This window comes from Equus caballus, chromosome 16 (assembly GCF_041296265.1).
Source record: "Equus caballus isolate H_3958 breed thoroughbred chromosome 16, TB-T2T, whole genome shotgun sequence".
Lineage (NCBI taxonomy): Eukaryota > Metazoa > Chordata > Mammalia > Perissodactyla > Equidae > Equus > Equus caballus.
The window spans coordinates 32,207,613-32,220,948 of record NC_091699.1 but is presented as its reverse complement, the minus strand read 5'-3'; the positions used below and the strand labels follow the sequence as shown (position 1 = coordinate 32,220,948).

The 13,336-nt window shown below is 32.0% G+C and overlaps 1 protein-coding gene across 4 annotated transcripts in view; it reads right to left on the bottom strand.

The window, feature by feature from the left end:
* Positions 1–309: 309 nt before the first annotated feature.
* Positions 310–13,336, bottom strand: part of TMF1 (TATA element modulatory factor 1) — a 29,749-nt gene continuing 16,722 nt past the window's right edge. For 3 of the 4 annotated variants that reach the window (XM_001498669.6, XM_070238645.1, XM_014731465.3), the window contains exons 9-17: positions 11,595–11,687; positions 10,772–10,928; positions 7,551–7,743; positions 6,948–7,017; positions 6,619–6,711; positions 5,607–5,708; positions 5,165–5,317; positions 3,889–4,014; positions 310–3,153 (exon numbers count right to left, since the gene is read on the bottom strand). In XM_001498669.6, the coding sequence (XP_001498719.2) occupies positions 3,010–3,153; positions 3,889–4,014; positions 5,165–5,317; positions 5,607–5,708; positions 6,619–6,711; positions 6,948–7,017; positions 7,551–7,743; positions 10,772–10,928; positions 11,595–11,687 (1,131 nt within the window). In that variant the 3' untranslated portion in view covers positions 310–3,009. Of the gene's footprint in view, positions 3,154–3,888; positions 4,015–5,164; positions 5,318–5,606; positions 5,709–6,252; positions 6,304–6,618; positions 6,712–6,947; positions 7,018–7,550; positions 7,744–10,771; positions 10,929–11,594; positions 11,688–13,336 lie in introns of those variants that run through there. The other variant, XM_070238644.1, reaches the window with a different exon arrangement.

Here is a 13,336-nt window from a genome sequence, read left to right as displayed (position 1 = left end):
CTGTTATTTGAATAGAAATATAGGCTTTTAGAAGAATATCTTGATACTATTTAAGATTTTTAAAAGATACAAGTCATCCTGTAATTACAGTTAGTTACAGTAAGTAAATTCTTAAAAACATATCTTCATTAGGAAAACTACGCTTAACACTAATACTACTCAATAATATAACTCAGAAAATTGGGGCTTATCCTCATTTTCTTAAAATATGAATTCTAAAGTTAAACAAGTTATATTATCTTCATAAAACAATACTACCTTCATTCATTGGTATTGACCACTCTAAACTGTTAAAAATGAAATACATTATTACTATTTTAAAATCTTTATTCAAATCAGATCCATGCTTATTATTTACATTATCTTTCATTTAGAATTAAAATATTATAATATCAATCTGTAGTTTAAATCATACTTTTAGTCTTTTACAAAATATGAAATTAAAGTTGTTATAGTTTAAAACTGAATAGAATAGGGGAAATTAGATTTTTTAGAAATTGAAAATGAAAAATTATGATATACTAGGACATAAAAGTATATATACTCAATAACTAGTAGTAAAACAAGATAAAATATCTACAGTTATTTTCTCTTTTTTCTTGTGGCTATTTTCTAAATACTATAAATCATACACTTTTAATAAGCACTTGAATAAAACTTTCAATTAATAAATCAAATGCCAATTTAGGAATCATGAGAAAAAAATTTTCCTCAACATTCTTTTCACTTATTTAACTACAAAAACTCATGTTTCCCGAGGTCAGAAATTATTCATATTTAGAATATCTTAAAGCACAATATAGACACATTTGATACATTCCCATATGCTAAACATCATACAACTGGAAGTTCTCAAAAAAAGAGGCAAAGGAAAAGAAGGAAATAGTAGTCTCAATTTAGCTTCCTAAGAGTTGGAAGGACACCTATAGTCTGTGCTTAATTGCCACATATAAAACAACAATGTTCACACCTCTTTTACTTTTATATTCTTAAAATTGTTATGATTTGTAGTATTTGCCTGTTTTCTTTCAAGAATGGAAACATCTAACTGCAAACAATTTTCTTATGCATTAAAATACAAATATTATCTTACTAGAATTTGGATAGAGGAGTTTTAATGACAGAGCAAAATACAGCAACCAATATTCAATAGGTACTCTGCTACTTGGAGTTTTTCAAAGAAACTGATTCAGTACACCTTCTCAATATAAATATAAATGTATTGAGAGATCTAAGTGTATAATAATCATACTAAGATCAATATATGATTATTAATTTGAGAATAAAGAATAACATGGTAATATACAGGCTGAGACTTAAATAGCTGCTTGTCATTTTTAAATTAAATAAATTGAAAACACTTTAAAATCTTAAGTTGAATTGATTTTATTCATGTTGATAAGGATTAAGAGAAGAGAATGTTTAGTATTATTAAATTGAAAGGTATATGAGTTTTATTTCAATCTTTTCTCCACAATTGAAGGCTTTTTTTCCCTCACTAATGTATATTTTAAAAGAAAAATTTCATAATTCCTAAACCTCTAGTTTTCTGATTCTGTATATTTTTTATTGCTATCAGTCTTGTCATTCCCTGTCAGCCCCTGAATATTAAGAAAAAAAAATCAAGATGACAAAAAGTTATTACATTGCTTTTTACCACTAAAGTACAGAAAATTAGTTTTATGAACCTGGCTCACATTGAAAGAATATTTATTAATGCTACAAATCAGAGATCCAATGACAGAAATACTGTCTGAAATACAAAAAGAACAAAAATGAGGTCACTTGAATTGCCCTGAAAAGCATTCCAAATTCATTAACATGGCTTACTTACAGCAATATTTCAAAGTTCTAGTGTTTAAAATTTAACTAAATTTATTTGGAAGAAAAGGCAGCCAAATGACTTTCAGTAATAAAATGTATCAAAATATTTCACAAGTCTAAAACACAGCCCAGTTAACTTTTGAACAAACATTTGGAAGAAGGCATAGCTATTTTTTTCAAGTTATTCCACACTATTTTTGTGTTTAAAGGTTCAAGAAAAAAATAAAATGATCAACTACACAGAATTGCAAAATGCCAAATTTAAATTAACTCTATCCTTTCTCTATTTTGTTACGGATATTCTGTAATAGCAAACATTCATTTTTAAATATAAAGCCAAAAATAAGGCTTTACAAAATGTGAACAATTTTTAGAGAAAATCATATTAATAATTTTATTACTTTTGACTCATTTTATAAGGTAGTAAAACAATACCTCTTCAAAATCACTTAAATGTTAGTGATACCATCACAAAACTGTTTTAAGTCAACTTTTTCCACTATCCAATTATGCCTTCATAACTTTGAATAGCTACAGCTTTCGAGATAGTACCAAAATTTGTGGAATCTGGGGGAAATAAGTTTTCAGATCACAAAAATTTTAAAGTTTAAATTATTCGTCTTTTAAACTTCAGACAATGTCAGTGTGACTTCTACTTTAAAAGAAAAAAATTAGTTCAAACTGTAATAACTGCAGGTTTAATAATTTTTTTACTTGATCCCTTAATGTCCATTTTCATGAGTAGTAATTAGAGATTTAATTGTGGAAGATTTCAAAGTTTCAATATGTTAATATCACTCTTTAAATGTTTTCGATATATACAAACACATACAAATTATAGATACAATTAGTTATATATCTACAATACATATATGAACATCATTCTCCTTCCCTAACCATATTGATATGAGGATAAAGTAATAAATCTCTGTGCTATTTAAGGCAAAAAAAAAGAAGGATGCTTTAAAAAATAAATCTTTAAAGAATAGTCTCAAAAATAAAGTTCAAATATTGCACAAAATAATTTAACTTCAAATATTACTATATACTATAAAACAATTTTTTTTCAATTTTTGAACTCTACAGTAAATTCCACTTTCTAATTCTATAAAAGAATTTATTGGAAGTCTGCATTTAGATATTAAATGTTTACATTCAGTTTGATAGGAATGTCATTTTCAGAAGTTAACTGAGCCTTTGTCTTAAAAGTTCATCTATTTGAGTCTTATACATATTTTTTACATCTTCAAGATCTAATCGAAGTTCTTCTGCCTCTTCTGCTTTTTCTCCATACATCTGCAGAATAGTGTTGTATCTTTGATCCAAATCCTACAAAAGACATTTGTTACAATTTTTTAGATAACTATACAGAACATCTTTAATTATTTATTTCATAAATGAGTCACCAGTAAACACACGACAATCTAAATAAAAGTATATAGTCATATCTTATAAAAATTAAACTCATAATCCAGTCTTTTGGAATAAATAGCAAGTAAAAGAATTAAAAACAAAAACAGCTGCTATCAATCTTACTATATTTCTCCACTAAATCTACAATTCTCCCCATATTTAATCTATCTTTTCTCCCACTAATTTAAGTACATTAGACCAAATTTCAGTATTTTTGGTTCATTGTGGTTTAAGTACTACCTGGCATTTACCCCAGAGGAAAAGCCAAAAGAAAATATATTCTCATTTATGGCTTAGCAGTGACTCATAATACCAAACTCGCCAATTGTGATGATACATACAACATAAATGAAAAAAATACTACTAAAGTTATGCAAAGTGCAGATTATAAATGAGCCTTGGCCAAATAAAATCTAGTTATTTTCCTATACTGGGACTAAACATGATTGTGAAAAACATTTTGAATGTGTAATGTCACAGGCAAGACAAAAGATTTACCTTTAAAGTTCTTTACTCAAACATTAATACTCTTTAATTTTCAAAGAAATCATTAAAATATACACATGTGCATTTTATATAAACTAAAAATATGAGATTTAATGTAACTGGATTAAAATTCCTTAGACTCATCCTTAAGTGAAGAATACTTACTCTCAGCTGAGTTCGAAGTTTGGGTATCTCCTTCACTTTCTCTTCAAGTTCATCATTTTGATTTGTTAATTTAACTAGCTCTTCAGCCATTATTGAGCGAGTTTTTTCTAGATTGCTGATTTCTAGCTGAGAAACATAACCAGAAAGTAATTTAAGTCAAAATATATCTTGTTTAATATTCCCACTAATATAAACATAATGTATTATTTTTGAAGAAATAGATATGTCAACATATAAAGTAAAATGAAATAGTGACCAAAAAAAGTTCCAGTTTTCCTCAGAGGTATACCATTCAAAGGTTTACTACATAAGAGATAAAGAATAAAGAAAATCCAATCATCTGTTTGAAATACCCAACCTTCTATTTTTCTCTAATTTTGGAAACAGCATAAACTTCAGTTATTCTAAATTACTACAAAAACTCAGAGAAATAAAAACATACTTTAATGTAGCCCCAACTGTGTAGGTCAGATCGATAGAATCTATCGTCACTACCAGAAAGTTAATTTGGGGCCTCAAGTATAGCATACTGGGCTACACAAACATAACAGATACTAAGATTATTCTGATCTATTTTTTTCCCATTCAAGGATGTCTTCTTTAATAGAGTAATATTTTCAACTAACAAAAATCATATAATGGGAATAGAAGAAGAAAGTTTTACCTCTGAGTGTATCAACTTTAACACTGAAAATAGGTAAAATGCTTTAACATTTCTGTTTTAAGTTTTTAAAAAGCAAGGGAGGATGAGAGGATGCTCCCTCCCCACTCACGATGCTGCCTTTCATGTGCAGGATGTTGCAATTCTAACCTCTCTCATCACCTTTACTCATTCCTCACAGCGGGAGCTGGAGCAACTCATCTAAGTGGTAAGACTGGGAAGAAGAAGATGGGTGTGCTCAGCTCAGCAATCTACCTTTTTTTCTGTTTGGAAAAATCTGCCTGCAAGGAGTTCTCTGCTCCTCCATGCGTCTAAGTCTTACCTGGGCATGCTACAAGACAGGGGGAGGCATACTCCAGCCCAGCATTTCCTGACAGAGCAGGGAAGTGCCTAATTCTGGCAGTCTGTCGGCAGGCTCATTTGGCTCTCATCCTTGACTAATTTCTCCAACTAGCCTTTATCCTTAATATATGTGATACATTTTGGGCTTCACATGCCACTATTACATTTCATTTTTCAATTTGCTCAGAATTCAGGTGGACATAAAGGGTGCTACTTTTATTGGGCCTCAAAATTTCATTTACTTCTAAATAGCACGTTTAATTTTTCCAATACCTGTAAATGGGTAATTTCTCCTTCCCTTAGCTTTAGCTGAGACTGTAGATTTTCAATAATGCTTGATCCTGCTCCCATCCTTACAGCATCATATAGATTGCTTCCATTTGCCGATAAAGACATTGGTCCAAATGAATGATCATGAGGCTCATCCTAAGTTAATTAAAGAAAGCACATACAGTTCTTCAGTTATTATAGATTGTGTTCCATCATAAGGTTCAAACAAAATGGTTCTGTCAATTCTTGCTTTAAAATGTCTATGACTTTCTTAAAGGAAGAAAATCATCCATATTTCCTCACTGCAATTAGTACTCCTTCACAAACATGCAGATGAATTGCCTAAAAATGGCAAGGTCATGGTGAGAGTCAAACTGCTATCTGCATATTTCCTTTATCATTATTCACTTTAAAGACTGAACACATGTAAGAAATAAAACATCACCTGAGACATGAAAGATGTCTGTAGCCCTGCCATATCAACTCCACTTATTGAACTCGAGCGTGACATTGTGGGAGTGCTAGAAACAGAAAATGGTTTCCGTTCCTTCGAGAGTTAAAAAAAAATTCAGTTCAGATTAAAGAGTAAAATAGATTAAAACAGGGATAAACAGAAAAAGCAGGAAACTTTCCTAGGACTAACAACAACAAAGACTCATTCTAATTTCCCCATAAAATGTTACTGATATGATTTCTGAAGTCTTATCAAAGGCACAATATTTAAAAATTTACATGTGTAAATAGACTTGGTCAAATCATCTCAGGACCTATTTATATTTTAACAACATAATGTGGTTTATTTTTAATGGAATGAGAATGTTTTTGTCGAAACAATTATATGAACTGCTTCATATTATACAACATATCACCAATTAAACCTATTTCTTTAGAATCAGATTACCAATGAGTTTTGCAAACCATAAAGGTTCTGGCTTATCCATTTTATTTTTAGTGTATTTTTTTTAATGCCAAATAAATTCAAAAGGTAATTCCAATTTACACATAGGTAGTTTTAAAACATTTAATATATTTAATAACTACCAAGTACACTCCAATCTTTTAAACACAGGAAACTCGCTTTAGAAAAATTACCTTCATTAACCAGAAAGAAAGTGAAGAAATCAGTTTTACTCCTAAGGTGCCTATGGGCCAAATGAGGTGCATTAGTTTCAGTGAGAGACCACAAAATTCATTTAACAAGGGGCGAGAGTTTCTATAATTCAAATCCTTTTTCTATAATTCGAATCCTAGAAATCACAGATGTCTTTGGATAAACTCAAATTACTTCAGATCCACCTGGGCAGGACACTGATCACACTACCAGAATTCATCACTGTACTGATTATAGACATAAGAAATGGTATTTATAAAGTATAGCCAAAATTACAAAACAGTCAATGATTAATCACAATAGGTACTAAGTAGTTACCCCAAAAACAAAACACAAAATTCAGTACCTTTTCTTTTATTGCTTCTTGAGTGAAAATTGCTTTCTTCCTTTCTTGTTCAACTTTCATTTTTTCCATTTCTAACTGACTATTCAACAGTGTCTAATGGAGAGAGAGACAGTTAGATGATTTCTGTGATAATAATTCATGCCATCGTTAATAAGTCAATCTCAAAGTTAGGAGCGTAAAGTATAGACTCCTATTTGTTTTACTACTGAAGACCAAGTTTCAAAAGCAGTAACATCACCCATTTCATCTTGTTTTCTCTCTAGTTCGCTATCACCCCCAACCATTCTCTAATGGAAGCCCTAAAAAGTGAACAAACACTAATAAAATACCTTTTCTTTCCTTGTCTCTTCAAGCGTTCTTACATATTCATCTTTTAGGTTTTCTAATTCAATCTGGTACCTATGAAGCCAGGGATAATGAAACAAAACAAAAAAGATGAAGTGAGTACAGACTATTAAAAACTAGCTACATCATTAAGCCTCGTTACATATATATACATATATTACAAATATAATTTCAGATAGATGGATTTTATGGATTGTGGTTTCCAAAGAACCCAGACATTTATTTAGAAAGACCGGAACACTGCGAAAACCCCCCATAATATAAAAATAACTCAAACGAGTGAGGTCTCCAAACTATCTTGTGGTTACATATTCCTTTAAAAAAATCTGATTAAAGATATGAATCCTTTCCCTGGAAAATGCAAATATATATAAAACATGCCACACAATTTCAGGAGCCTATGTAAGGTTCAATGAATCCCAGTACCCTCTTGCTATAATATCCTATTACTGATGACTGATTTTAAACACTAAAAGTATTTATTTTTAGTTCTCAGTGCTATGAAGCTAAAAGCCAACAATATATTTTTTTAAATGCTTTAAAAATGTCATGAAACTACCAAGAATAAAATCAAGAAACATGCTCACCTATGATTTTCATCCTCCAGTTTTCTTAGCCTATTTTTCTCTGATTCTAGCTGGGCCTGGCATCTACTGTTTTCCTGTCTTAAGAGAGAATTCTGTGACTCCATGGAAGACATCTGAATTTTGCTGGCAAGGAGTTCTTCTGTAGCCGCACGTTCTCTTTCTACTGCTGCTGCCAACAAGGTCTGGGATTCACCTGATTGTAGAATAAAAAAGAAAAATCATATTTACACATACCCAAGAGACCAAGATACCAAGTGGATTCTTACTTTGAACTTTTAAGGCTGCAAGTAGCCACACTTAAAACTGGTAACTACTTATTGCCTAAGGTGGGAGTGCCTACAGAGACAAAAGAACCAGTCTTAATCTATACCTGCTTTATCATTTTTTTCCCAAAATATTTTAATTTGAAAGTGGAGTCATGTATTAAGAAAGTAGTGGATTAACATGATGCTTGAACAACTGGACGTCCATAGAAAAAAAAAAACCCAAAGCCAAAAATGAACCTCAAACTAAACTTCACATCATATATGAAAATTAACTTAAAATGGATCATAAACTAAGTGTAAAACAAAACTATAAAACTTTCAGGAAAAAAACATAGGAGAAATCTTCACGATCCACGAGTAGGCAAAAAATATTTACGTTTGATGCTCAAAGGATGACCTATGTAAAGAAAAATGGATAAATCGAACTTCTTCAAAATTTTAAACTTTTGCCCTAAATGAAGAGGATGCAAAGACAAGCTACAGATTAGAAGACAATAAATGCAAACCACATATCTAAGACTAGTATCTAGAGTATATAAAGAAGACTCAAATTCAACAGCGAAAATACAAACAATCCAATTAGAAAATGGGCAACAGATGAGAGAAGATATTTTACTGGTGAGGATGTAGAAATGAAAAATAAGCCCATGAAATGATGTCAACACCATTAAGCATTAAGAAAATGCAAATTAAAATCACAATGAGCTATTACTACACATCTGTCTGAAGGACTAAAAGAAAAAATGGGGACAACACAAAATGCTGGCAAAGATGTGCACAAACTGCATTACGCTCATACATACTGCCACTTTGGAAAACAGCTTGGCAGTTTCTTGAAAAACTAAATATGCAATTACCCTTACAACCCAGCAATTGAACACCTGGGCATTTATTCAGAGAAATGAAAACTTATGTTCACACTAAAACCTGTACATGAACGTTCAGAGCAGCTTTATCTGAACAGCCAAAATCTAGAATCAGCCCAGACACCCTTCATCAGGTAGATGGTTAAACAAACCATGGGAAAACACACAGCAATAAAAAGACTAAATCACTGATACACAGAGTAACGTGAATGAGTCTCCAGGGAATTGTGCTGAGTTAAAAATGCAAATCTCAAACGTCATATCTTATACAATTCTATATATATAATATTTTGAAATGCCAAAATTTTAGAAATAGAGGACAGATTAGTGGTTGCCAGGAATTTGGGGTAAGGAGGGAGGGTATGAGGGTAGTAAGCGTGGTTACAAAAGGGCAACGTGAGGAATCTTGACTGTAATGATGGATATATAAACCTACAAAAGTGGTAAAATTATATAGGACTTAATACACACACAGAAACACACATAAATGAATACCAGAAAAACAGGTGAAATCTGAATAAAATAAGTAGATTGTATCAATGTCATTGTCCTAGTTGTCATGTTATACTATGATTTTGCAAAATGTTAACATTTGGGGATATTGGGTAAAGTGTGCAAGAGACCTCTCTGTATTATTTCTAATAACTGCACTGAATCTAAACTATCTCAGTAAAAAACTTGTAGTAAAAAAAAGATGAGTGGAGAAGATTCTGAAATTTAACCAAGGTAAGAATGCTCATATTTTTCTCCCTACCAAAGTAGACATAATAACATCTCTATTTTACATTTTATACTCTATTCCATACTGTATCAGTGCTCCTATTAACAGCATTATATGGTATGCTTGTCCTGTAGCTTTGCCTGTATTCCAGCATAATACCACATATCCTCGAGGGTATGTAGACTCCAGTCTAAAAACCACAAAAACAATGGCTTCTAGTTTTCACTTATTGCTAAATAAATATTTTGTTTTAGAAGGTGTCATTTTCAGATGTCTCCTATTTCATAATAAATTAATCTCAAAAAGTTATCATAGATAAATGACAGACCTAAAACTTATACCAACAAATTAAACAATATATAAAAGTTCACCCAGTTCAGTGATCTTTTTTTTTTTAAACTGATGAATCTTTTTCCAGACAAAATCTTATGTGGAACTCAAATAACAAAAGATAGAGGAAGGAGGCACTAGCTCTATGAAAGCAGTCTGGAGAGAGCCCAGGACTTTATTTATTGAGCTTCCTTCCCACCACGACAGCTGGCCCTAAGACATCTACTGAATACTTTTTGAAAGCCACTAATCTAGTTCACCCCTTTTAATTTACAGGGAGTAGTCCAGAAAAGGTAAGTGACATGTTCCAGACTGTTTGGCTGGTTAAAAACAAAGGAAAATAAAACATTAAACCCAGAGTCCATGTCTCCTGACACCCCTTCAGGTTTGCGTCTATCACTACACCATGATGTCTCTCTAGTTAGTTTTAGGCATAGAATGGACATATGAATTTTTCATGAATTTGCTAGCTTCTAGGATGTCTACGATACACATATATTACCTGTCCGTACTTGAATAAACATCTTGGAAGAATAATTTTCCTTTTATTAACAGCACAGAAGGGCAACCTGGACCGTTTCTGTTAAGAAGCAGAATATGGACTCTTAAGACTCTATAATATCTGTCTACCAGAATTTGATCTTGATTCTCCTTACACTTATCTCTGTTCTTGGAATTCTGCCACTGACTAGAGTCATATCTGACCTCTACTTCCTACACTATTACAGACAAGCTAGAAAGGGGTTAGATTTGGCCACAGACAAGGAAAAAATTGAGTGCAGTGGTCTGTGAAAATGAATGACAGATGACAGAAGTATTTTAGATAGTATCTGACACATTGTGTGAGGGAAAACAAATGCTTTGAAAGTCACAAAATATTAGGAAACAAATGTAAAAGAGGAGAAGAGGTAAAAATTTACAAGTTAGACACAAAATATAACTATTGGATCAAGTGAATTTCAATCTCATACTATTATCCTAATTCTACAAACAAGACGGATGGCTTCTGCATCGAACATAAGAACTTAAAGCAGTTACCAAGCCTATCAGAAAGATTCTTCTCTAACTTCTCCCATGATGATGTCTGGGACCCCAGAGTTGCTTGCAAATTTTCTATCTGTCGAAGCAATGGTCTTGTTGTTGTTGAAACATTTTGACTCAGTTCTTGGTTTCGATTCTCTGCTTCCTGGAGTCTCTGAATCACAAAATTCTTAAGTGATTACCACTGACGACAATAAAAACACTAGCAAACAAACTTCATGAGAGAGTTCTGGAAAAAATTATTTCTTCAAGATAGAATTGTTTGTCTTTTTACTATTTTCTAATTATTCAATCCCTAAGTTAGAGTTAAGATGCATAACAGAGTATCTAAATAAGTGCTTCTTTATAAAGCATTTCTAAGATAAAGATATCTTTTCTAAGATGAAGTTCCTTTCTAATCCAAATATTTCTAAGCATTTATAAAGACAGAAAGATCAATCTGAGTTGTATTTTCTCTCCCGTATCCTGTGCATGTTCACTGACTGAAAATTAATAGGGTAGTGCCACAAAAACTAGGCACTGATTATCTGCCCCACAGTAATCAAAGACTGATAATAATTGATAAACCAGCAACTACAAATGAGAAAACAATACTGAATATGCAATAAATCATGATAAAATTATTTTCTAAAAACCTCAGGGATTTTCTTGTATATTTTTAAGGTACCCAGTCTGATTTTATTCACACAAGCTACAAAAATACAGCAAATGCTAAGTATGGTAGTAATCCTCTCAATTCCATGAACATAACCCCACTGAGTCATTTTTATTTCTAGGAAACCATATCTTGGATTTGTGTTTAGGAAAACTGTGACAGTACCTGCTGGAGTTCACTGATCTCATGGCGTAAATAATCCTCTTTTCTGGCAGCTGCTTGTTCTGCACGTTGCAGTGCCAGCCTAAGGTCCCCCACCTGTATGATGAGAACCGATACACCATCACAAACAATAATAAAACATTATCCATAACCTCTTGCTACCTACATATTTTGTGTCGTGTTGACTTACTGTTCACCTATAATATTCTACATTATCCAAAGCGCTTTTACATGTGCTAACCATCCATCTAGCAATTCTAAAACTACGTATATTCAATACCTATTTAGGAAAGCACTGTTAGGCAAAAAAAAAAAAAAAAAAAAAAAAAAAAAGCATATAAATACATACAAGGCACAGCCACTGCCATACAATATAGAAGGAGAGACAATGCACCCATATATGTTTGCAGTGTAAGGCAGAAGGTGATAGGAGCTATTTGAGCTATAAAAACTAGGTGCTATGCTCACACACAGCTGCACACACTGTAAACTGCTATAGCCTTTTTGGAAAACATTATGGGAACATGTTGAATGAATCATCAAACTTTTTACACCCTTCCACCTGGTCACCCTAGTCCTGAGAATCGACTATGGAAGCAGATCTATAAATACACAAAGATGTTCCCTACACCGTTAGGTAGACTAGCAAAAACAAACTTTTTAAATATCCATCGGTAGTAATTTATTTTTGCAAATGTTGATACAACATGAATATACTCATTAAAAATTATTATGAATATAGGGCCAGTCCCATGGCCAAGTGGTTGAGTCCACGTGTGCTCTGCTTCAGCGGCACAGGGTTTCACTAGTTTGGATCCTGGGTGTGGACCTAGCACTGCTCATCAAGCCATGCTGAGGTGGTGTCCCACATAGAAGAACTAGAAGGACCTACAACTAGAATATACAACTATGTACTGGCTGGCTTTGGGAAGAAGAAGAAAAGAAAAAAAAAACGATTGGCAACAGATTTTAGCTCAGGGCCAATCTTAAAAAAAACAATTATGATGAATACAAAAAAAACGTAAAAATTTATGATTTAATCTTAAACAAAAAAACTGTGAAATAACATGTATGATATCAACTATAAAAATTATGTACATGGAGATAAGGACAAGAAGGTAATACAGAAAATTGACAGTACTCATAAAAGATGATGATTTTATGAGTGGCAGCCCCATACACTCTACCTCTCATTCCTCCAATTTTTCTTTATTATTTTTCTAGTATTTCTAATTTAAAATATTGAGATTTTTATCTATCACAGTCATAGAGTAGCAGAAACACAAGGGGGTTATGGACCATGGCATGATTTACAACAGCATTATATTAGAAACAACCCAAATATCCATCAATAAGAACTGACTGGATAAACAATGGTACATTCATACAATGAAGTACTATAAAACTATAAAAAGGAATTTTTTAAAAAGCTCTATGTTCTATTATGGAGTGATCACCAGGACATTTTATTAAATAAATAAACAAGCTATAAAACAGTATAAATGGTAAACTATATTTTATGTAAAAAGGATGAGGAAGATACAAATAAATATGGTTTTAAGTGTACGTGTGTATATGTATGTGTGTGGAGGTATATAAGTAAATGTATAGATATTTATATGCTCTTGCATTTACAAACAGAAACACTGAAAAAATAAACCAAACTCTAATAAAATGGTTACCTATGGGCAAAGAAAGGGAATGAGGAGGGGCTAAGTTGGAAGCAAATGTGTTCTCAATATATT